General features: G+C 40.8%; 3 protein-coding genes across 4 annotated transcripts in view; 1 reads left to right on the forward strand and 2 right to left on the reverse strand.

Moving 5' to 3' along the window:
• Nucleotides 1-1,085: 1,085 nt before the first annotated feature.
• On the forward strand, nt 1,086-10,309 carry ccn6 (cellular communication network factor 6). Its single transcript, XM_053445824.1, has 5 exons — nt 1,086-1,301; nt 5,375-5,654; nt 6,869-7,105; nt 7,742-7,914; nt 7,999-10,309. Exons 1-5 carry the CDS (start codon nt 1,254-1,256, stop codon nt 8,278-8,280), a joined length of 1,020 nt encoding a protein of 339 aa, XP_053301799.1. The 5' UTR covers nt 1,086-1,253; the 3' UTR covers nt 8,281-10,309.
• On the reverse strand, nt 6,159-20,604 carry tube1 (tubulin, epsilon 1). Of its 2 annotated transcripts, XM_053445822.1 has the most exons (12): nt 20,429-20,604; nt 20,191-20,264; nt 17,484-17,536; nt 17,349-17,397; nt 16,705-16,820; nt 15,819-15,940; nt 15,142-15,329; nt 14,889-15,061; nt 13,912-14,052; nt 10,802-10,942; nt 9,652-9,826; nt 6,159-8,962 (listed from the first exon to the last, which is right to left on the reverse strand). In XM_053445822.1, the coding sequence occupies exons 1-12, from the start codon at nt 20,451-20,453 to the stop codon at nt 8,804-8,806; spliced, it is 1,416 nt and encodes a 471-aa protein (XP_053301797.1). In that variant the 5' UTR covers nt 20,454-20,604; the 3' UTR covers nt 6,159-8,803. The 2 variants fall into 2 exon arrangements, with proteins under 2 accessions (XP_053301797.1, XP_053301798.1); XM_053445823.1 differs by lacking the exon at nt 20,191-20,264.
• Nucleotides 20,605-22,164: 1,560 nt separating this feature from the next.
• lama4 (laminin, alpha 4) overlaps nt 22,165-24,261 on the reverse strand; it is a 30,298-nt gene continuing 28,201 nt past the window's right edge. The window contains exons 37-40 of the mRNA XM_053445411.1: nt 24,016-24,143; nt 23,834-23,927; nt 22,820-22,939; nt 22,165-22,744 (exon numbers count right to left, since the gene is read on the reverse strand). Of these exons, the coding sequence (XP_053301386.1) occupies nt 22,599-22,744; nt 22,820-22,939; nt 23,834-23,927; nt 24,016-24,143 (488 nt within the window). The 3' untranslated portion in view covers nt 22,165-22,598. The remainder of the gene's footprint in view (nt 22,745-22,819; nt 22,940-23,833; nt 23,928-24,015; nt 24,144-24,261) is intronic.

Raw genomic sequence — 24,261 nt, forward strand, 5'->3', positions numbered from 1 at the left:
TTTTTAATGAACTAAAGCTGTCAAATCCAGATAATGTGGTATCAATACAATTATTCTCTCTGAAAAGTATAAGAGTAGAAATATGAAGTAGCATAAAGTGGAGTACAAGAAGCAGGGGATTTGGGAAATTCAACTTCTTCATTTCAAAATGTCCCCCCTAGAGAAACACAATTAGTTGAGCATGTATCTTCAGGTTTCTACCAGGATAAACCCTTGTACACATTGGCAGGGCAATGCCTTCAGCCAGGACCCCACTGTGACATGTTTCAATCAATTACAGCAAAAGTAAAGAGTTAAACTCAAGCACAAATAACAAAGTAGCCAGTAAATGTCTACATGGGTGACGTTTTGTATCTCTCAGTGGACATTAATTCAATTTTTTAGAGTTGTAAACATTTGTGCCATAAGAAAGACTGTTTAAAAGACAAACCTGTATTGTTACAATCAATGAGCAAAGCTTCTTAAATCAGTTCTTAGTGGACAAATCTGACTGGTGACTGGTGATTGCACACATTACACAGCCCTGGAACTCCGCATGGCTCATGTGGACAGTGTATGAGAGACACACTGGGTGCAGGCTGTCATTGTTAGTTAAGAGCGTTACCGTACAAATAAGCAGTTTTTCTTTTGGTCGTTCAACTTCAATTCTCAAAGAGGCGTTGGCTTTCCGTGGATGGAGGAGGAGGGCTGCCTCTGAGAGGGAGCTCTTTACGCTGAGTAAATAATCATGGAATGTGGACTCAAAAACATCAGTCCACATTAAGTGGGCTCATACAGCTTTGGCACCACATTAAACAAACAACATACAGTGACTGCATTCACTGCCTGCACCTCAACTCATGAATTGGGTTTTTTGTCCATTAAAGAAAGAAACTAGACAGTATTGGTTGAAATGTACCTCGCTGAGAGGTATATAACAGCATGTCACACATCGGTTACAGATTTACGTTAGTTAGTTAGTAGCACCCAGGTAAATGGGAGCGGGTCCGCAGACTGAGGTTAAACAAGTGGGCAGGACTTGAAGGCCACGGAATGGCCCTGCAGTTATGAAGACAAATATTTCCCCACTGGATCAGTAAGGGACGGAAAGGTGTGTTTGGAGAGGAGACAGAGGGGTGCTTTGTCCCCTTCTCTGACAGGTCAGCGCTGCCAATCTCCCCCCATTCCTCTCTCCCTCTCCCTCAATCCCACCTTCCTGCTCCCTCGTTCCCCTGCACTCTCCAGGAGCTCACACAGACCTTCTTCCTTGAAAGATGCCATCGCTTCTCTGCCGTTCCCTGCTGCTCATCCTTGCTCAACAGGTAGGAAGGATATATTTTTGTATTCTAATACTACAGACAGACTGGGGTTTCTGATAGGACAAACATGGAAACACTAAATAGCTCCCATTCTTTCTCAATGAGTAAGTTTATAATAATTTTTATAAGACTTTCAGGATTTGCATTTTTTATTCATAAACTCTTGGGATGCACTGAGTGGTTCTCACTCTTGTTATTTCATCTTATTGCTGGTACAAGAGAAACTAGGTCAGAGGTCTTCATACTCAAAGCTCCCGTGGACCCATTTTCACACCACGAAATGAGCTCATTCAGTGAACCTGGCAGACAGGCTTCAGATTTTTGGCATAACCCCCAGTGACCCTTGCGAGCACTGAGCAGCCAGGAAAACTGAAGCAAAAGTGGCACCACACAAGAACTGCAAAAACTAAGCAAACCAAAACTATTACAGCTCTTAACACTGTTAACAGCTGCTGGGATGCCACCAAAGCAGTTTTAACTTCCCAATGCTGAATCTATAGCCATCTTAAAAGATTCAGCCTTTTGATTTAAACATGGATATCTAAGAAGAATAATAGAATACTGGAAATATAAACTCAACAGTTTAACTAAACATTAACTGTGGAAGTAGTAAAAGGACGTTTAGATTCTAGCATATGCGCATTTAATCCAAAAATAGCAGGTATATGTGATTTTCTAATCGCAGATAAACCGGCTAAAAGATGGCATTGACTCCTTTCGAATGCCAGTAGAGGAGTTACTGGGTTTATTTCCCCCGATGCTCCACATTTAAGATTGCAAATCTACTCTGAAAACTGAGGAGCTCTCTCACCTCTCCGTCTTGTCTTGAATAACAAGTTCACCCTGTGATGTGTCTCCATCACTTCCGATCAGAGCCAGAGTTGATAAAAAGCCTGTTATTGCTGACCGGGGATACCCATTGCAGACAAAATCCAGATGTTAGTGGGTTTCTGACTGCCAACAGAGGGAAAATCAAACATATAAGCAATTGGGACAAGATCAAACAAAATATCATGGATACATTTTTCCCTAAGATGGTTTCTATTAAATGTTCTTTTTTAGTAATTTCATGCTATAAAAACGAGGTGAGTCACTGTGATTGGCAGCTCAGGTTGGCTCGTGATTGGGTGTATTGGTGGGACCTCAATATGGCAGCTCTGCCTCAGGATCACAGACCTTGGCTCCAAATGAGATACTTCAAGGTTGTTTCAAATAAGATTTGAATTTGTTTCTAGTGTTCTAATCCACTCAAGGCATTTTAAACTATATTGACATTCAGCCACTAACACACAATCATACCATGCTTCTATATCAACATACCTATCACTCTCACCTTCCTTTCTACAGCAGGTTGTCCACTAATCAGTAGGTTGCTAGTTTGATCCCTGGCTCCTCCACCGTGCTTGTTGTGTGTCAATAGGATGTATATAACTGCATCTACAGTTTCTGTGTGATGTGAATCGTACTGTTTGAGTGGTATCTAAGAGTAAATAAGTGCTGGATAATACAATCCATTCACACATCAGCAATCGTTTGGTATGTTGTGGTATCTGGTATCATATGGACTGGGGAACATGTTTACTTACCAGTCTAATTAATCTCTTCAGCAAGAGCTGTTTCCAGTTGTGGAAAGCAATTCTAATTTGAGCTCTTGTTTTGCTCACTTCTTAGCTTCAACTGTAATTAGCAAGCTAACTGTAACCCCACAGGATCCAGTCTGGAGACGTGGCACTGTTCAGAGCGTGAAGTACATTTTGTCTTGTATTCAACAATATGTGAAGAGCTGCGGCCCCAACGAGCCTCAAACCTCGGTCCTGGTTCGATTCCAACCCGTGGCCATATATGCATGTCCTCCCTCCCTCTCTCCCTGTCCCCCCTTCACGGCTTATTTTCCATCCTATCAATAAAGGCAATAAAAAAAAAATATATATATAATATAAAAAATGTAATCTGCATTTTACTATTAATGAAATTATGAACCAACAATGTCAATGAACAAAATGAATCCATGACCTATCAATATGAATATATATGTATAAACACATACTGATTCATTAGTAAACTACTAATCTCAGTACAATATAAGCAGTGGAGCTGAACTGGTGTGATGTTCTGACAGGGTTAGGAGTCTGTTTGTGTTATGTGTGAAAAATGTGTTTTCAACTGTGACATCTTATTACTATAAAATCCATGATCAGGACTTATAGTAAAAGGATGTTTAGATTCTAGTTTATGCGCCTTTAATCCAAAATTAGCAGGTATATGTGATTTTCTAATCGCAGATAAACTGGCTAAAAGATGGCATTGACTCCTTTCCGATGCCAGTAGAGGAGTTACTGGGTTTATTTCCCCCGATGCGCCACATTTAAGATTGCAAATCTACTCTGAAAACTGAGGAGCTCTCTCACCTCTCCGTCTTGTCTTGAATAACAAGTTCACCCTGTGATGTGTCTCCATCACTTCCGATCAGAGCCAGAGTTGATAAAAAGCCTGTTACTGCTGACCGGGGATACCCATTGCAGATAAAATCCAGATGTTAGTGGGTTTCTGACTGCCAACAGAGGGAAAATCAAACATATAAATCCGCCTCCTCCAAATCAGCAATTGGGACAAGATCAAACAAAATATCATGGATACATTTTTCCCTAAGATGGTTTCTATTAAATGTTCTTTCTTAGTAATTTCATGCTATAAAAACGAGGTGAGTCACTGTGATTGGCAGCTCAGGTTGGCTCGTGATTGGGTGTATTGGTGGGACCTCAATATGGCAGCTCTGCCTCAGGATCACAGACCTTGGCTCCAAATGAGATACTTCAAGGTTGTTTCAAATAAGATTTGAATTTGTTTCTAGTGTTCTAATCCACTCAAGGCATTTTAAACTATATTGACATTCAGCCACTAACACACAATCATACCATGCTTCTATATCAACATACCTATCACTCTCACCTTCCTTTCTACAGCAGGTTGTCCACTAATCAGTAGGTTGCTGGTTTGATCCCTGGCTCCTCCACCGTGCTTGTTGTGTGTCAATAGGATGTATATAACTGCATCTACAGTTTCTGTGTGATGTGAATCGTACTGTTTGAGTGGTATCTAAGCGTAAATAAGTGCTGGATAATACAATCCATTCACACATCAGCAATCGTTTGGTATGTTGTGGTATCTAGTATCATATGGACTGGGGAACATGTTTACTTACCAGTCTAATTAATCTCTTCAGCAAGAGCTGTTTCCAGTTGTGGAAAGCAATTCTAATTTGAGCTCTTGTTTTGCTCATTTCTTAGCTTCAACTGTAATTAGCAAGCTAACTGTAACCCCACAGGATCCAGTCTGGAGACGTGGCACTGTTCAGAGCGTGAAGTACATTTTGTCTTGTATTCAACGATATGTGAAGTTTACCACCACCCGCTCTTGGTTACAAATCCCGTTCAGACAGAGAAATCGTACAAATAGCACATTGAAGGTTTCTGAAATTCAAACATACCATCTCATACGTGCCATGCTCTTACCACTAAAACTGGTACCATCGCGGACTTGATTCATATTTTTTTTGTTCATGAATCGACCTAATGTTCTGCATTTTACTAGCTCACCTGGTAGAGCTGCGGCCCCAACGAGCCTCAAACCTCGGTCCTGGTTCGATTCCAACCCGTGGCCATATATGCATGTCCTCCCTCCCTCTCTCCCTGTCCCCCCTTCACGGCTTATTTTCCATCCTATGCATAAAGGCAATAAAAAGCCACAAAAATATAATATAAAAAATGTAATCTGCATTTTACTATTAATGAAATTATGAACCAACAATGTCAATGAACAAAATGAATCCATGACCTATCAATATGAATATATATGTATAAACACATACTGATTCATTAATAAACTACTATTCTCAGTGCAATATAAGCATTGGAGCTGAACTGGTGTGATGTTCTGACAGGGTTAGGAGTCTGTTTGTGTTATGTGTGAAAAATGTGTTTTCAACTGTGACATCTTATTACTATAAAATCCAGGATCAGGACTTATCTGCAAAATGCACTTTGAACTAATCTGACTGCATCTATGTCCTCGGGCAGTGCCTCAGCAGGGCTCAGAACAATGGCCAGCTGCCTGCTCCTCGAGGTGGACAGTCTGTGGCCGAAAGGCGGCAGTTCTGCCAGTGGCCCTGCAAGTGTCGGGAGAGACCTCACTGTGCCCCGGGGGTGAGCGCCGTCCTGGATGGTTGTGGCTGCTGCAAGAGCTGTGCCAGGCAGATTGGGGAACCCTGCAACGAGAGGGACATATGTGACCCGCACAAGGGCATGTACTGCGATTTCTCAGCAGACAAGCCTAAGTTTGAGGTTGGAGTGTGCGCATGTGAGTGGCTCTCATCTTTTCTTGAATTAGTCATGAAAGGGTGAAAAGTAACAAGGAAGCTACACGTTTAGTGTTTCAAACTAAATCTATGATGTTAGCAGGCGTTTAGATGGAAGGCTGCCTTGTTTTAAAGATGCCTGAGGGACTGACTTGTTTTGGGTGTTTTGCAACAGTGAGAAACTGAAACGGAGCTGAATATGAATGTAGAACATTAGAATTCACTTTACAATCCATCTGCATGTTCATTAAGCGTCAAGGAATGACGCTAAGCTGTGAAGCAATTTTTGTGTAGTGCCCGCAGAGTACAGCAACTTCTGGGTTCCAAACATTTTATCTGTAATGCACTTTGAGAGGTCATCAATACAGACTATATACCATATCTTATTATATGACAAAACCCCATGATATAATTCTTCGTTTTGAAGAGTATATCAAAGTATTTAATCAGTTCAGTGTTGGATGTGCACATCAAATCTGAAAAAATTAAGAGGCTATTGCTGCATGTGAATTCCGTGGGCAACTTTATTGGAAGAAACAAGGTACAATCTTAGAATGTCTTTGTATCCATTTCTGCTTTGTAAATGGACTGCACCTGTGTAGTGCTTTTTTAAATTCTTATTGAGGACTCAATGCAGTAGACACCTAGGGTCGTATTCCCCATTCACTTACACATTCACACAGTCCTTCTTTACACAGGGAATTTTCTATCTCACATCACTCACACACTGCTGACACAGCCATCAGGGTAATTTAAGGTTCTGATAGACCTGTTTCAACTGCAAAGTGCAAAATTTGAAATGATAATTGAAAATTCAAGAGGTGTCAAGATACTCAATGAATTGATTTTCACCGCACTTGGTGTAAGGGGCATGGGCTAAGAAAGAACCCATTCCATTTTGATGTACCAGTAGGTCAAACAGGGCTGATCAAGACTTTTTTTTAACTTAAAAAATTGGGAGATTTAATTTTTGTCATTTTCGTAGATTATAAATGTGAGAAATTTGGTGATTTCATTGGGGGACTGTTGGGGCTAAACTGTTGAATGTCGTTTTGTACAAATGTGACCATATACTACAGACATTTTTCCATGTCTGGGAAAAGTATGCTGCAGTTTATGGACAATCACAAAAAAAAGCTTATTTTTTGCTCAGCTTTTAAGATTCAGTTGCATCTGGTGCCTCAGCAGATCCCTGAGATTTCCCTCATTCTTTCAGACATGATGGCCGTGGGCTGTGACCTAAATGGGGCCCACTATGAAAACGGAGAAGCTTTCCAGACCAGCCCCCTCTATAAGTGCACATGTATTGCTGGAGCCATTGGCTGCACCCCTGCTTTCATCCAAAAGCCTGCTGGTCTCTTAGGCCCCGTCCCACTGACGGGCAGCCTGCCAGCTGGCCTCCGCGGTCGTCAGAGCCCAAAGAAGCACCAGCAGGACACTAGCTACATGTCAGGTATGTGTTTACACAGTAAACCAAGTGGAGGAAGATAGCTGGTGTGGAATGCTAATTGCTGTTAAGAGTTGACTTGATTACTCTGGTGGCGTGAACAGAATAATGATTGTAGTTAGACCGCTTGTCAAAAGGAAAACAGGAAGATGGATGGTTCCTGCTATAAAGAGCAGGAGGAAAGAATTGCTTATTAAGAGTAAATATCTGACTCTGATGCACAATGTTATTTATTTTCTTTGATTAACATGAAATTCTGATATTAGAAAACATTAATATGTCACCTTGAGAAAACAAAGCATGTCAATATGACTTAAAATACAAGAGCTGACATCCAGACTAGGCGGGAAAGTATTTGAAAAGGTAATTTTGGCTTAGGGGTTTCTTTGAGGTTAACAAAGAATTGGGTGCTGCAATATGAGCTTTCACTGTTAAACCTGCAGCTCAGAGGAAAACAGTTGTAGGTTTAGTAGCGTATATTGACCCTTCTGGTGGCTCACGACAGATATTTGATGTTTGGTGGTCCTGACCTGTGCTTTGCTCGGCGGTTTGGTAATAAAAAGGTTAAATGTTTGTGTAGGGTGTTGTTGACACAATGCCCTTTAATTGTAATACTGAAAGCTTACAGGGATCCTCCTTTAGCCTGGAAGAGGAACTGCCTGGTCCAGACCACCCCCTGGAGTCCGTGCTCCAAGACCTGTGGCCTGGGAATCTCTGTCCGCGTGAACAACGACAACAGCAAATGTGAGATGAGGAAGGACCGTCGCCTGTGCCTGCTGCGACCATGTGACAGGAGTGTTATTCGGAGCATTAAGGTTAAAACCAAATTCTTTTCAAATATTTTAATTATGTTGTATAAACTATTATAAAAAGGTACTAACCACTGTTTTCAACTTTAGATGCCAAAGGGAAAGACATGCCGGCCGAAATTCCAGGCAAAGAAAGCTGAGAAACTAACACTCTCTGGCTGTACTAGTACCAAAAAGTTTAAGCCCACATACTGCGGCGTCTGTACAGACAAACGCTGCTGTGTACCAAACAAGTCCCTCATGATCAAAGTCAACTTCACTTGCAAAGGAGGCTCCAGCACACAGTGGAAGATGCAGTGGATAACATCCTGCGTGTGCCAGAGGAAGTGCAACAATCCAGATGACATGTTTTCTGAGCTGCGGTTACTCTAGTGGAGCCAGACACAGGCTCTGAGCCCTGCTGTGGTGATCTGAAGGACAGAATAATATTTCATTCTTTGGTTATTAAGTTCTCCTCAGCAGTGGTGATGGACCCGAGACCAAAGACAAAAATATAAACTACAAAACCTCATTTCATAATGAAGGATGGCTGGGATCATGAAATGCATGGAAAATCTTGAAAAATGCTGTTGGCTATGATAAAACGTTTTACTAAACCATGTCTTCAGGACAAGTACGTGCAATAACGACATGGGCTATGGCCAGTGGAGTAGCTGTAACAGCAGATTTGACTCATAATAGTACCTCATTATACAATGGTCAGGGAGACCGCAATGGCAAATCAGAGTTTAACTCTTACTAATGTGACTGTTTATTTTTGAATCTTGTCATGAGTTTGACAATTTTGATTTCTAACTTATAAAGGTGTATATAAACAATTTGTTCATGTGAAATCATTTTTGAAACAAAAACACAAACAAACAAACATTAAATTGGTTAGCAACGGAGTGGACCTTCATCTGGCAATGCTGAGCCTGGCTGCGTCACGCATGAGTTTCCCCTTGGTGGCATCAAGATGATCGTACTCTTCAATCAGGGAGCTGAGAGAGTTGAGGGCCTCTGAGAAGCTTCTCTGCTCCATCCCCTCTACATTCAGGTAGTGATGTAAGTGAGCCTTCAAAAAAAACAAAAACCAAGAGTCACTAAATATAAACTTCAATATTCAAGTTTTTTATGGTTAAAACTGAAATTACTGCCTGGAGTTTTCTGGGTTAGGTTACGGCATATATCATCACAACATTCCCTTCTGTTCCCGACTTTTGGATATATATAATGACCAGAAAACTGATTTGCAGATCATTTTGATTGTATAATAGCATTGTCAAAAGCACTTTTGGGACAAATAAATGCATCTTAATCTTAATCTTATCCTACAAGACAAAGTGCCTGAAAATTTGTAAGAATTATGACCAAAAATCTTTTAATGTCAGAGTGACCTTGGCAACCTAATCTGATCAGCTCATCTTGGACACCAAGTGAATGTTTGTGGCAAATGTGAAAAAATTCCCTTAAGTGTTGCAGAGATATTTCTTTCAAAGAGTGGAACAGACGTGTGTAAATATGAAGGGACAACCCAAAAAAACACGTTCTGGACACGGCTTTCCCCTGTGCAGTCAAATGTCTCTGTTAAATATTTTTTAAATTGAATATATACCCTACTTAATCAATTTGAGAACAATAGCTTTTTAACTATAATTGATAACTGATAATTGAATAAATAATAAAATAATTGCTAGTTTGCACCCCTAATACATGAAAACATCATAGATCATGGTCTCAAATATGCAATGTCTTTAAATGCACCTTCTTCCTGTAGAGCTTGGTAAAACTCTCTCTCAGCTCCATGAATCTAGACTTCACACATGTGTTGTTGGCCAATGCTAACAGGGCGTGAGAGTGACCCACAGGAGGCACTGAACACAGGCCCGTCTTCCAGCCTTCTTGGTTCCATGAGACAAAGGGGAGCGATGGCCTCAATCTAGGACAGGGATAATAAAAAAATAAAAAAATATAAAATAAATAAATTCTAATAATAATAATTTAGGGTTAAAAATTTCCTGAAGCAGTTACATTTTACATTTCATTTGATGGAGGAATCAATAATCTCAGATACATATGAATCAGCTTTACAGCACTTGTGTTGAAATTGCATTAATTTTAAAAGAAGAGATACGTAGAAACGTATTAGTTAATGTGCATGCAATCATGTGAAGCTACATTTTCCAGAGGTTCCCACATTTAAATTTGACAATATTACATAAATGCATTGCATGCTAGCTAACTGTAGATAGTCCCGTTTAGAGCTATCCCCTGAACATCTCACATGTAAACCATGAGTAGACGCTGCGATTTACCAATGTTGCCTAAACATAAGCGGTATCTGTGGACATGACTAAGAAGCAACTTCACGTTTGAGCAACTGGAACCAACAATGTTTAGGAGTTTTGCTTGATAGAATAAATGAAAGAGTGTACAACATTCTGTGGAGTGTAATTTTTTTGAGTACTAAAAACACAGCACCAACTTTTGAATTATTTTTCGTTCCATGAAAGTGGACCCATGTAAAGGACCTAAATCACAAAATGCTACATCAAATGTCCAGTGATTACATGTTAAATGTGCCCTTGAGTCTTCTAGGGCAAAATGTCAGTCATTCCTCCTTCTTCATCCGTTTCCTCCTCTTTTACACCATGATTACATTTAAATTTCTGCTCTCACACCCGCTTCTCTTGACAACATGCCATATGAAAACAAGGTCTACAGGGAGGGCAGTGAAGGGAGAGCCGAGGAGGGGAGGCTACTGAATGGACTAGTCATGATTCAGTGCTGTCGCTGCTGAATGGGCCTACTATTTGAGACAGCGTGAAGGTCTTTGGGCCTATCAGGGTGGGTGCACTGGCTCGCCGCCTGTTTTGGTGCAGACAGGGACTGATTGGGAGTACAGCACTCTGACCTCTCAATGTTCCTGCGGAGGTCCGACACCTGCACGTTCCCCCTGACCATGAGGGCGCAGGCCAGGTACAGGCTGTTCTTCGGATCACATCGGAATAGCTGGTGGTCTTTACTGAAGGCGTCGCTAAACATTTGATCCAGTCTAGAGTTAGGGGTGTAAGCACAGAAAAATACATTTTCACGTCATGAGAATAAAAAAATCAGTGTCGTAAATTCATTTCAGATATTATATTTAAACTGGTGAGTAAAAGCCTTGGTTTTCAGTCTCTATTTCCTGGCTTAACTCAATAAAAAGGCATTGCAGAGACTGCAGTTACAATTGAGTTCGACTGAGGACCAATGGGGCAATGTTTGAGAGAGGAACATTTTTGAACCTGTATTTATACAGGGAAGTTCTGCTGAGAAGGCAAGATATTTTTAAGAAACACCCAGCTCTGCACCGCATTCATAGAGTCACATATATTCAGCTCTGGGGGTTATTCAGTGCAGCCGCCACTCTGTCTGACCAATGAGCTGCTCTCAATGGCTCAGACAAGGCCACTTTCATGGCAGTTGTTTATGAGGTGGTGGGTTGGGTGGTGGGTGGATGGTGTTTTACCCTATCACAAGCCTGTTGCTCTCAACTTGAAGTGGCAGCAGTCTTGACCAGATAATGTGAAAGCCAGGCTCTGAGAATATTTTGCTTCTTGGTAAGATTATGATTCTGATCAAAAGAAAAATTCACAGCCATGTTTTTCAAAGGAAAAAGATGATAAATGGATTGAATTGATATAGTGTTTTTCTGGTCTTGATGATCACTGAAAGCGATTTACAGTGGAGTTTGCCATTCACCATTCACACACATTCATACTGTGCATCTATTAGCAGCAGAGGCAATATCTATGAGGGGCAATTCAGGGTTCAGCATCTTGCACAAGGACACTTTGGCCTGCAGATGGGGAAGACTGGGATCGAACTGCCGACCTTCTGGTTCGAGGAAGACTGCTCTACCCCTCAGCCACAATCGCAGATGCAACAACATCCACCAATACTTTATTTGGTACCAAAGAGTCCAAATACATTTTTCCACCTAACATGTGGGTTCTATTTCTCACACAGTTCTTCCTATGTTGATGTAAACCTGCTCAAATTAAAGCTGAGACTCTTATTTCAAACTGAATGTGCTCAAGCTCAGAGCCTGAAGCGAAATAGAATTACTGACTTGACCGTATTTGCTCAATCACAATACAGTGGATATAAAAAGTCTACACACCCCTGTTAAAATGCAAGGTTTTTGTGATGTAAACAAATGAGACAAAGATAAATCCTGTCTGAACTTTTTCCACCTTTAATGTGACCTATAACGTGAACAATTCAGTTGAAAAAACAAACTGAAATCTTTTAAGGGGGAAACTAAAACTAAAAAACTAAAATAATGTGGTTGCATAAGTGTGCACACCCTCTTATAACTGGGGATGTGGCTGTATTCAAAATTATCACATTCAAACTCATGTTAAATAGTAGTGAGTACACACCTGCCATCATTTACAGTGACTCTGATTAATCCCAAATAAAGTTCAACTGTTTTAGTAGGATTTTCCTGACATTGTCTTAGTTGCATCTTACAGCGAGAGCCATGATCCACAGAGAGCTTCCAAATCATCAGAGGGATCTCATTGTTGAAAGGTATCAGTCAGGGGAAGGGTACAAAATAATTTCCAAGGCATTAGATATACCATGATACACAGTGAAGACTATCATCATCAAGTGGAGAAAATATGGCACAACGGTGACATTGCCAAGTACTGGACATCCCTCAAAAATTTATGAAAAGACAAGAAGAAAACTGGTCAGGGAGGCTTCCAAGAGGCCGACAGTAACATTAAAGGAGCTGCAAGAATTTCTGGCAAGGACTGTCTGTGAACTACATGTGACAACAATCTTCCGTATTCTTCATGTGTTTGTGCTATAGGGCAGGGTGGCAAGACAGAAACCTTTTCTTACCAAGAAAAACATCCAAGCCCGGCTAAACTTTTTAAAATCATACATGAAGTCTCCAAAAAGCATGTGGGAAAATGTGTTATGGTCTGATGAAACCAAGGTTGAACTTTTTGGCCATAATTTCAAAAGGTATGTTTGGCGCAAAAACAACACTGCACATTCACCTAAAGAACACCATACCCATAGTGAAGCATGGTGGTGGCAGCATCATGCTTTGGGGCTGTTTTACTTCAGCTGGAACAGGGGCCTTAGTCAAGGTGGAGGGAATTATGAACAGTTAAAAAATACAAGTCAGTTTTGGCAGAAAACCTTCAGGCTTCCGTTCGAAAGATGAAGATGAAGAGGAATTTCATCTATCAGCACGACAACGAGCCAAAGCACACATCCAAATCAACAAAGCATGGCTTCACCAGAAGAAGGTTAATGTTTTGGAATGGCCCAGCCAGACCCCAGACCTGATTCCAATTGAACATCTGTGGGGTGATCTGCAGAGGGCTGTGCACAGGAGATGCCCTCGCAATCTGACAGATTTTGAGCCCTTTTGCCAAGAAAAGTGGGCAAATATTGACAAGTCAAGATGTGCCATGCTAATATATTCCTACCCCAAAAGACTGAGTGCTTTAATAAAATCAAAAGGTGCTTCAACAAAGTATTAGGTTAAGGCTGTGCACACTTCTGCAACCAGGTTATTGTAAGTTTTCTATTTTTAATTTTTCCCCCTAAAAGATTTCAATTTGTTTTTCAACTGAATTGTTCACGTTAAAGGTCACATTAAAGGTGGAAAAAGTTCGGACAGGATTTATCTTTGTCTCATTTGTTTACATCACAAAAACCTTGCATTTTAACAGGGGCGTGTAGACTTTTTATATCCACTGTATATATTGATATCAGAATAATATCGTTGTCGTGTCCTGCCGTTTCATAACCGATCACATGACAATGTACCCTCTTCCTTTCACACTGGTAAGGTCGTCAGTAGAGAGGCTTTCCCAATCATTCATCACTGAGGTCGACATTAGGCTCATGTTAAGAGGATGATGGAGTTCATGTGAGCTACAGTAAACCAGAGCTCTGCAGGAGTCTGAACAACTGTGAGGTAAAGATAGCAGCCATGGCAGCCATGCAGTCAACCTTCTGGTGGGGATACTGACGTCAGCCAGCGTGTACAGAGGGGTGAGGCTCGGCACCAGGTAGTGTAAACGAGGGAAAGGCACCAGGTTCATGGCAATCTCGTTCAGGTCCATGTTGAGAGAACCCTCAAAACGGGCTGAGCTGAAACCAAGATAAATAACACAGGACACTTCATGTGACAACTTAGAAACGTTTGCACAGACGGAAAATTTAATTGGTATATACTGTAACTTTATCAGGAAATTTTCAATTCTGTGTGACGATCAAATGTTTAAGTGAAATAAATACACAATGTTTCTGTTTGCACTCACTGTTTATCACCAAAATGCATTATGAGTAGCATTGAGGTGTTCTCACTAGATGAACAAATTTCAAATCTCATGTAATCTTAGTAGGCTAGAGACTAGAATCTTAAAATTTGCAGGCTGTCTTCTTATCTGTTTTTGCACATTGATGTGATGCATTATCAGTCAGTGGAATAGTGTGAAACCATTGCTAGGATTGTAGTTGTGCAATGTGCAAACAAATGAATCAGGGATGGACTGTTGCCCTACTGTGCTACTATTGGCCACATACTCTTGATAAGATTAGAGACAAATAAAGACAAGACGTGACTTATTGACAGAAAACAGACTTACACATGTCTCAGGTTCTCACTGAATGTAGTAACATAAATCCTATGTTGTGTTCACAACCATCCTTCAACCCAGCTGAACACCACATCTATAGGGAAATCTATGACAAGTTGCTCTGACTATAGAATCGCTTTATGTCTGGTTTCATTTCAGTATTGTTATTATACTAGTAGTTTAGTATTACATTTATAGAAGTGGCTTTAATATATTACACTTGCCATCACCACGAAAAAAAGAGAAAAACTCAGCATGTCCAGTAGTAAAGTAAATATTGTGATAGTCTCCACTCCTTCGGTGTACAGGGGTTGACCCTATTTCAGGACGCGCGCAGTAATACTATACCTGGTAATATTGAGCAACAGGTTAGCCACAATGTTATTCATGGCATCGAAAGGCTTCTCTGCTCCGCTGAGGCCGCCCTCTCCAGAGATGATGGTGCTGTCTCTCTTGATCACCCGCCCCGGCATTCCACCGTCAGACATGTGTTTAATCTTACTCACAATGTCAACCAATGACTGGAGGAAAAGTGAGGGGGGACAAAAGTTATTGATTGTTAAGATACATACATACAATGGAGATGTTCACATGAACAAACCTGGTTTTCCACTGGAATGACACAGTCAGCGTGCTCTGTCAGCTCTTTCATGGCCAGGACACTGTTGTAAGGGGAGGTGATGACGTCATCCTCAGCAGATGGATAGACTGAGGTAACAATTCGACACACCTCTGGGAATTCCTCTTCCAGCAGGCTCAGCACTCTGGTCCCCAAGCCCGAACCAGTACCTCAAAGTCAGTCAGGAAGAATAACTTGGACTTAGGGAGGAAGCTCTATCAAACAGTAACCTGATCAGGAAAACGTCTGAACACCATGAAATCAGGGTAGAGGATCAAAGAAAACATGTTTTCCAACTGTGGTCGTAACTTGATCAAATTTGTTAAGTTCCAATGAGGAAACAATTGCTGTGCTGTGGGATGGCAGGACACATCAGTACAAGCAATGGTGAACTGATTCCTTCTGTTCAAGACTCTTTAGATTTAAGTACAGAAACTTGGTCACAGGAAATTGAAACATGATTGTTTCAACGCATGAGCAGTTGATTAACAGTATGAACTCTAAGAAAGTATGTCTTGCATCAATAAAATAGTTGAAATTGATAGTTATAAATGTATCTGAACTGTAATCTGTGCAAAAATAAATGAATGGGGGTAATGTTTTACACACAGATTTTTAGCCACCATTAATACATATGCTCTAACACTTTCATGCCCTACCTCCTCCCATGGAGTGGATGAGAAAAAAGCACTGCAGACAGTCACAGTGCTCTGCTGCCTTTCGCAGTGTATCCACTATCTGCTCCCTGTAGCATGAGCCGTATGTCATGTGTCCAACCGCCCTGAACAAACAAGAAGGTATGTTACTGTCAAGTTCTCATATGATGAGTAGTGTTGCGTTTAAACTCAATTATGAGATTTTTTAATTGGGATTGATTATAAAAAAAAAGAAAAAAAAAAGCAATTTAAATCAGTTTTGACTAGAGTTGCGAATGGGCGGAAAATGTCCGGTAAATTTCTGGAAACTTTCCGGAAACTTTTCATGGGAAGTTTCCAACTCTGAATATTCCCGGAATTTTGCAATCCTAATTTTGACACACACATTGAACAGATGATAAAAACTTTGAGGAGTTGAAAGTAGTGTGAAGGAATTTATCTGAAACAGACTCGAGTTGTCATGGCTGTCAGGCCAAGGACAAATTATAGTGGGAATATCCACAACAGCCCTGTTGAGAGACACCACTGACCTTTCCCCTAAATTGTATTAGATGGGTTTAAGAGAGGCAAATGGGACATAAAACTACAGCTTTTATCCCTAACCCTAACCCTTTCTTTGTACGGTTTATTGGCATGTGGCATCTGATGTCAAGGTGCATTACCGCAATCTATGTTTCTTGCTCTTTTGTACTCGAGGATTTAAAGTGTTGGTTGTATAAGAAAGCAGAATTAATCCTTTCAACCAAGGGACATTTTTTTGCACTGAGTCGTATGAGTAGTGCAATTGCATGTTGCGACAAGTACCTATGTTAAAAACTATGGTTTAGAACACTTGCTACAGGCCATGTGAGCTTATGAGGTGGTATCCCATGGCTCATCTGTCTCTCACCAGTTGTTGCCCGAACCTGACACGTCTGTGAGTAGCTGAGTGCTGTCGAACACTTCTCCTAGTGGGCCTTGCAGGATCTCATTGACCACACCCTCCTCCATGTCCACCAGCACCGCCTGTGGAATTAAATATGAGAATACGAGGCATACACATTAATTTCCAGACTCTCAGCACATTGATTTGATCCACTACTATCATCCATGGATATGATCCACTCCCAAAACTCTTTGAAGTTAAGCTGTAAAAAATCCCTACAGAGGTCCCCTGCATAATTGGATACAGACTATTCAGTTTTACTTCGGGTAAAAAAAATCTTCAATTCCAGTTCAAAATGGTTCCAAATGTTCTTAGTGCAGATAGTACGAGTAAATACTTTAACAAGCTCTTCTGTACGTAATACAGAGGAGTTTGTTGATGATAATCATTTGTAACCTATCCCACGACGGGATCTTGACAAGTCATAAAATCAACAGTATTCTTCTTTGAGACAAAATATTAAAGACAGCGATATGAACTATATTGAATCGTTAATCATTGAATTGTTGCATGGATCTTGATGCTGTTGTTGGTGGATTGTTACAGCCTGACCATCCATCCCGAGCTGGTTCTTTCAAGCTGTTTATCTTGAAATTGACAGGACTTACTCTAGCCTTAAGATGTTGGATTCTCCCGCCGACACCACAGGCTCTATTTCTGGAAAAGCCAGTAAGAAAAGGATTACGTTAAGACCACTCTGGCAGACACTGCCCTAACCCATGTAACCGTAACTGTTGTGATACCTTGAGTCCACATTCCGGAAAAAGCTACCGAGAGCCTCATCGTATTCTCCCATCTGCATAGGAAACAAAGAATGTTGTTAGGAATGTGCTTAGACATTGTTGAGGGTGATGCATTTCTGTCTGTAAAGAATAAGACAAAAAAAGAATAGGCTTCCAAGGCCTATCCATATCATGCAAAATACACTTTCATGGTTTTTAAACATCTCAGCAGATCCCCAAAAAATTTGAAAAACACACTCTCTCGCTCATTCTCTTTTGTTTGCTTCACCTTTCTGAAAATGTCCCCTAACGACTCATTCTCCTCTCGAGCACCGTATAAGGTCCTATGGGCTCCAGGTTGAATGACACTTCCGGAGCTAGGTTTTTGCACGTTCCTTCCACCCACAGTATCTGAGTATCCTACCTCGCAGCCGCCTTCATGGACTGCCTTGCTAAAAGAGCTCCAGTAGACAGAGATGCAGCAGGTATGAGGAGAAGGCCCAGAGGTCTGTAGGCTGCGCCAACCAACTCAGAAGTCTCCCTGTTCTCCCTACATCTGAGGATTTGAAGACCCAGTGGATACATTTGATTATAAATGGAAAGTTGAGCGGAGAGGGCTGTATTCAGACCAAATAAGGCTTTGTAGCTATTAGTGAAGGTGTGCAGAGTTGTTTTTATTGATTAAAACTAGGACTGCAACAACCAGCCGATTTGATTGATTATAATCGAAAAGTTGACACCTAATTGAGTAATCATTCAGTTGGGTCTGTTGGAATGTACGGCACACACTGTTCGCACAGACCCCTCCCTCTCTTGTGTGGGTCATGTGACGACAACATCTCTCTGAAGTCAATGGCTGAAAATTTTCAATGCAAGCACAGCTAACGATAAATCTGAGACTAGTCGCCAAACTGTGGGTATACTTGACAATAAAGTCTTAAGAGACCGCTGCAAAATGTACAAAGCTGATTTCACATTGAACAGCGGAAAAACATCCCTGAAGAGAAAACATGCTGGAAACATTCTTCTTCTACTTCTTTCGGTTTACTGGCTAATCTTAAACAACTGTAGGTTGATTCCGCAGCAATGTGCTGCTGTGTCATGTGAAATGAGCTTTACACAAGTTTCGTTTGAGGTTTTCACGTAACATGTTCGCACGACTGTCACGTCCCTGATTCAGCGAGGGGAGAGAGAGGGAAAGAGAGAGAACAGTGGTGGTCGAGAGACCTACAGGCTGAATGAAGAGGGGGAGCACTGATATTGAACCTAAAGCAGTGAAACAAGGACACAAACCGTAATTTTCTGAGTGTTTCACAGTGGTTATGTTTGACAGCACCAAAAAAAACAATTGGAAGATGTTGCGTTGCTAAGTTTTATGTAAAATACAGAATTCAGCTCAGTGCATTTTCTTCTGCGAGTGAGATAGGGGAGAGCGGGGTAATGTGAGACATCGGGTAATGTGAGACACCCCCTGTATCTAGGCATGTTGGTGCTGGTGCTGTGGAAAGTATTTTTTTTTCACAAAAATTTGTTTTTTGCATGTAAAAGTAAATTTGCTTGCTTTGAACTTAATTAACTGTTGTGTCAAATCAACTTGAATCAGGTAGAAAAACTTATATCATACATGTTGGTGAACTTCAAACATATAAAACCATGTGATTGATGAGTGTGTGTGTGTGTGTGTGTGTGTTCCCAGATAGTGCGCACAAACACACACACAGGCCCCAGGGCTTCACCCCCCGCTCAGAGAGACACAGTGAGATCAGTGCTCGTTCACGTGAAGCAGCCGGTCAGTGACTGACCGGCTGCTTCTTATCAGTGGAAACAGTGAAAACACAGAGTTTCTCTTGTCAAAGCTGCTCAGAGATCAGCGCAGCAGCTTCTTGATCAGAGCAGAAGCTACAGTTGGTTTGTACCGAGCCTCAGTTTCTGTGGACGCCTCCAGTCTGACCTGCTCTCACGTTTTGTTTTAATATTTCGTCAACTAAAATATGCGTCAATCCTATTACGTCTACGGCCCGGCGCTCTTCCCTGCAGGTCGCTAATCTAGAGTTTTCTACCACCAGCCTCGGTAAACTAACCAGGGACTAATCCTCAAAAAGTAAAGTCTGGGAGGAAAATATAGAGTTCAATTCTTTGTGGACAGATTAATTTGCTTTAACTCCCCAACGATGCTGGTTTACCTGTATGCTTGATATGTATTGAGGAATTAGCAAACATCAAAAAATGTAATGTTGAGTGACATTTCCAGAGCAGGAACAACTCATTTGCTGAAAAGTACCGAGCTTGAGATGAGCGATAAAAGCATAATTCTGTGTTTCATTTATTCAAAGTAGGCCTACACATGCCAATGCATTTTGTACTCCTTTTCATAAGAGTTTGGTGTTTTCCTTTGTTGTAACCGGTAAAAATACCAATAAAGTGTCAAGTTTTTTTTATTGTCGTTCTATAATTTAATAAATGCAACAAACTACAGTTTTTATATATATTGTATAACTATATATATAACTTTATAAGCTGTGTTATCAAATATGTTTTGCGGCTCCAGACAGATTTAATTAGGGGGAAGAAGGGGCAAATTGGCTCTTTCGATAGTAACGGTTGCCTACCCCTGCCCTAGTACACGTCTTCTCAAATACAGAGTAACGGATACAGTGTGAGCTGTCTGTGGTGTTCTGTGTCCCTCACTGAGTTGTCACTGAGTTCTGTTGTGTGTATTTGCACAAACCTTGTTGACGTTAGCATGTTCTCGCAGAGCTAGATCCCAAAACCTGCAGCCAACCTGGTTCCCGCACTGTCCAACTGAAGAACACGAGTGTCACTTGTTAGGGAAAGGATTCGTAAAATGAGCCGTGAACCAAGTGAACGAACAGGGCATCTGCTCCATGGACCAGCAAACAGCAGCTAGCTGACAGCTAGCTAAGCTAACGTCCGCCTAAAAGAGCTGCTCGGAGTGTCTTACTCACCCTGGACAACAATTGACTGTGTCATGGCAGCAGCGACACACACACGGTCACACACCTTCACGCCTCAATACTTCATGTTCACATTTATCCACAACCGTCCGTCACGAAGGTTGATCAAAGTTTTTGAATGTTTCTTTAAACGCGCGCCACAGCTCTGTTTGGTCGGCTGCTGATGACGTGTGTTGGAAACTGGCATGTTGGAGAGGTTGCCAGGGCAACGCCTTCTTCTTTTACTTCTTTCTGATGTTTTATGGCGGTTGACAAACAACTTTATGGCGCATTACCGCTTCCAGCTGGTATGGAGTGTGGATCTGGAACCTAATTATATTCACTCATTGTTATCATTTATATGTAAGTAAAATAACAAATAAAAAGGAAAATAAAATATAATTGTCCATAAAATTGGTTCCTCTGAGATACTGAAACAAACATGGATCACATGAATCATAATCAATTCAGTTGTTTTTTTCAAGGTTCAGTATCAGTTCTCTCAGCTTCATATTTTGGACAGTAGAGCATAAAATGTTCTAAAGCTCCCTTTTGATTGTAAAATTCAGACCTTCCTGTGTTATGTTATCCTAGGTAATGCACTGTTCAACCCTGTAAAGCTTAACCTTGTTACGAACACTGTAACAAACACAGACACAGAGACAGGGGTAGAAGGTTTTGAAGAGGTTTTATTGAGAAAAGGGGTATTGATTATGGATGAAGGACGGGGGAGATGATCCTGAGGTGTGGGAGCAGGAGCAGGCTTGTTAAAGCTTGGAAAAGGGAGAAGATGGTGGAGAGTCATGGCGTGGGCAGGTGAGCAGCTTGGAACAGCAGAAGGCCGGTGGTCAATGGTCTTGAGGCATGCAGGGAGAAAGCAATCAGCCAAGGAGCAAAAAGGCACAAGGAATGAGAAGAGCACAAAAGAATTTAAATACAAGACGCTTCCCAGATACTACCACAGTAGGTTGTACAACAACAGCAGTATTCACGGAAGCCATGTTCTTCAGGCCCTGCCAAGCTGAGCGGAGGATCCCCTATGTGAATTCTTCCTCCACTTTTTATTTGTTCTTCCACTTGGCAGATTTGATGGCACGTTTGACCTCTTTGGTGAAGACTCATATCTTCCTGTTGATGATCTCCTTTTGATTGTGACAGTTTAGGTTGGGATGATTCTGTCCACAGAGAACTTGATGTATGATAGGTGGAGTACTTGTTTCAGGGGATTTTGCAGCCTACATTATTTAATGATCAGGGACATGGACCAATCAGTTTGAAGCTATAACAAATATGCAGTATTTGTCCTGTGAGATGCCTGTGGTAAGATTGTCTATGTATATATATATATATATACATTATATACGGTATAAGATACTCAAAACCCTTTATTGTTTTGTGACTGTTCGCGTCTGCATATATTGCGTTGTTCAAATCCATTTAATAAGAGGTTGAAGGTTGGTCAGAGGTTTTAAACAACTATGTGTATTGCAAACATTTTTAGATAAGGCAGTGAACTATAGTCATTAAAAAAAAAAGTCTCGTTTTTGTATTACGATTTTAATTCAACAGCTATAAACCGATGAATGGATGAGCAAGGATACTTATTGTTTAACTACATAACATAAGTGTTCAATGAAGGCTGTTAACCCACACAGACAAAAACTTCATGCTTTCATTTTATGAGAAACAACAAATACAAAATAGCAGACTTCTAATACTTTAAAAATAATCAGGGAAGAAGCCAAAGCTTGGATGTTACACATTATTTATTCAATCAGAGATAAAACTAAAAAACTGTGAAGGTTTTTAGCTCGTATAAAAATGTGCCAATTATAAAGTTGGGTCGTCGACCATAAAATGTCACATCATCAAATGTGTCTTTCAGACTGTAAAAACAATAAAAGCCTAAACCATTGACACACAGTGGATCACTGAGGAAGGTTCTGATCCTGATCCTACAGAGATGACCGATTTATGGATGTTGTTCTTCCATGATTACATTTGGAGGATTTGGTCATAAGTGGGACAATTCCCTGTATAAACAAATTCAAGACATACACAAAGAAAAAATCTGACTGAAAAGAATGACAGTACTTGTCTTAATGGTTATTTTTAACAGAAAGAGACATGTGTTTGGTCATTGCTCTACTGGGGATATTGATGGCATTGACAATGTTATCTTTTATGCTGCTGGGCAGGTTCCCACGCTGACAGCTCCACTGACCACGGACGCTTTGCTCAAGCTCACTGGGCTGTTGTTGATGGTCAGGTTCCTCATGCAGCCAATGTAGGGCTTTCTGGTGGGAAGGCTCTCTGGAAGGAACAGATCTGAAAGGACAGAGAGCGTCAGCTAGTACTAAAATGAGAAAGTAGAAATCAGAAGATGTTATGCTCTTTACTCACCTGGAGCTCCACCTATGAACACTGGCCTTGTATTGTCCGTGGAGCTGGCATTCAGAGGTCCCACCACGTGGCTGATCTCAGAGTCCACATCCAGCTGGACAACATTGGCATCTCGGATCACTGGATATACAGAACAGATGCAATAGCTTAGTCAAAGAGCTCCTCAGTATCTTTAATCTGTGGTACAGTGTGGCTGTTTCTCTATTCAAGCCAAAGTGCTGTGATTATCTCGTTTATTTCCAGTGGTGATCACATTTTTCAGATACTTTACACAAGAAAGGGTTGGGGTTACCAATGTCTCCCAGTAAAAATATTCAACCAAGCCAAAGTCCTGACTCAACCAGCAGGTATAAAATGCTCACATTTGCTTGTCTCTGTTCTCATTTGCAGATCTCATGTATTTGATTAGACATTTGTGAGTCAATCTGCAGATGCTGGATTCAATTTACAGACCAGCGCTGACTTGCTCTTATATGAAGAGGAATTGCCACCACAGTACAACTGTGTTTACAAAGTAAAGAGCAAAAAGTACAATTGTTTTCTTCTGAAAAGCAGAAGAGAAGATGGAAAAATACAAAGCAGCATAAAGGTGGCATCAAATGGAAACACATACTTCTATATTCTTTCTGTCAAATTACTTTCTATTGTAGAAGAAAATATTTCAAATGACTCCCTTCACTGAATGTTGACCATCAATTATGTTGCCTTGATGTGATGAATACAATTATTCTGAACCAGCCACAGAATTTGAACTTGAAGGGATTTTTATTATTCACACTGGATATGATTTAATTTGCATTATTACTCTTCCAACTTTCAAAACTAATTCGATAAATTAGTTTTATGAACCCAGTAATCACATGAATAATTAAATTAATCACAAAAAAGTATCTATTAAGCAAAAAGCACAAGCAAGTGACAGTGAAAAGCTAAGTGCACTCTTTAAAGATGATATAGAGCTCAGTATAAGGATTCATTATTTATTATTTTTAGGGTCAAAAAGAAGATTCTCACCTGTAATTCTGTGCCAGTTACCAGCACACAGACCTTGTTCTGGAGACACCTTTGTGGAGAACTCATGGGCTCCATCGTTGACAAGAACCTCAACCTGGAAAAAACATGAAAATTGTTTCCATGCTTTGAAAAAACGATACATTGTGTGTGCAGTTTTCTGTATAACTGTGCAAACAACTTACTGCTCCTTGATGAGTGTATATGGTAATAAAGCCATCGGCTGTGAACAAATGCATTAGCACCGCAGACGCCACACGGGGGCGCACCTCCATCACCAGCTCAAACTTCATCCCCAGGTTAAAAGAGTCATCTGAGAGAGAGAAGCAGACAGGACAAGAAGAAGTGAGCTAATGGTACTGTATCCATTCTGGAACCCACCTTTTTACTGGATTTATCAGCCATGATTCTCTGCACTGCATGCTGCAGAC

The sequence above is a fragment of the Pleuronectes platessa genome, chromosome 17, assembly GCF_947347685.1.
Source record: "Pleuronectes platessa chromosome 17, fPlePla1.1, whole genome shotgun sequence".
Taxonomy (NCBI): domain Eukaryota; kingdom Metazoa; phylum Chordata; class Actinopteri; order Pleuronectiformes; family Pleuronectidae; genus Pleuronectes; species Pleuronectes platessa.

What these genes read in the sequence shown, in the direction of transcription:
- tube1 (XM_053445822.1), bottom strand. Translation starts at nt 20,453, where the DNA reads ATGACACAGTCAATTGTTGTCCAGG. An exon ending in AACATGCTAACGTCAACAAG is followed by an intron (nt 17,537 to 20,190) that starts GTTTGTGCAAAT and finishes TTTCCTATGCAG; the next exon opens with ATGGGAGAATACGATGAGGC. An exon ending in TCATTCCAGTGGAAAACCAG is followed by an intron (nt 15,062 to 15,141) that starts GTTTGTTCATGT and finishes CTTTTCCTCCAG; the next exon opens with TCATTGGTTGACATTGTGAG.
- ccn6 (XM_053445824.1), top strand. Translation starts at nt 1,254, where the DNA reads ATGCCATCGCTTCTCTGCCGTTCCCTGCTGCTCATCCTTGCTCAACAG. An exon ending in GGACACTAGCTACATGTCAG is followed by an intron (nt 7,106 to 7,741) that starts GTATGTGTTTAC and finishes ATCCTCCTTTAG; the next exon opens with CCTGGAAGAGGAACTGCCTG. An exon ending in GTGTTATTCGGAGCATTAAG is followed by an intron (nt 7,915 to 7,998) that starts GTTAAAACCAAA and finishes TTTCAACTTTAG; the next exon opens with ATGCCAAAGGGAAAGACATG.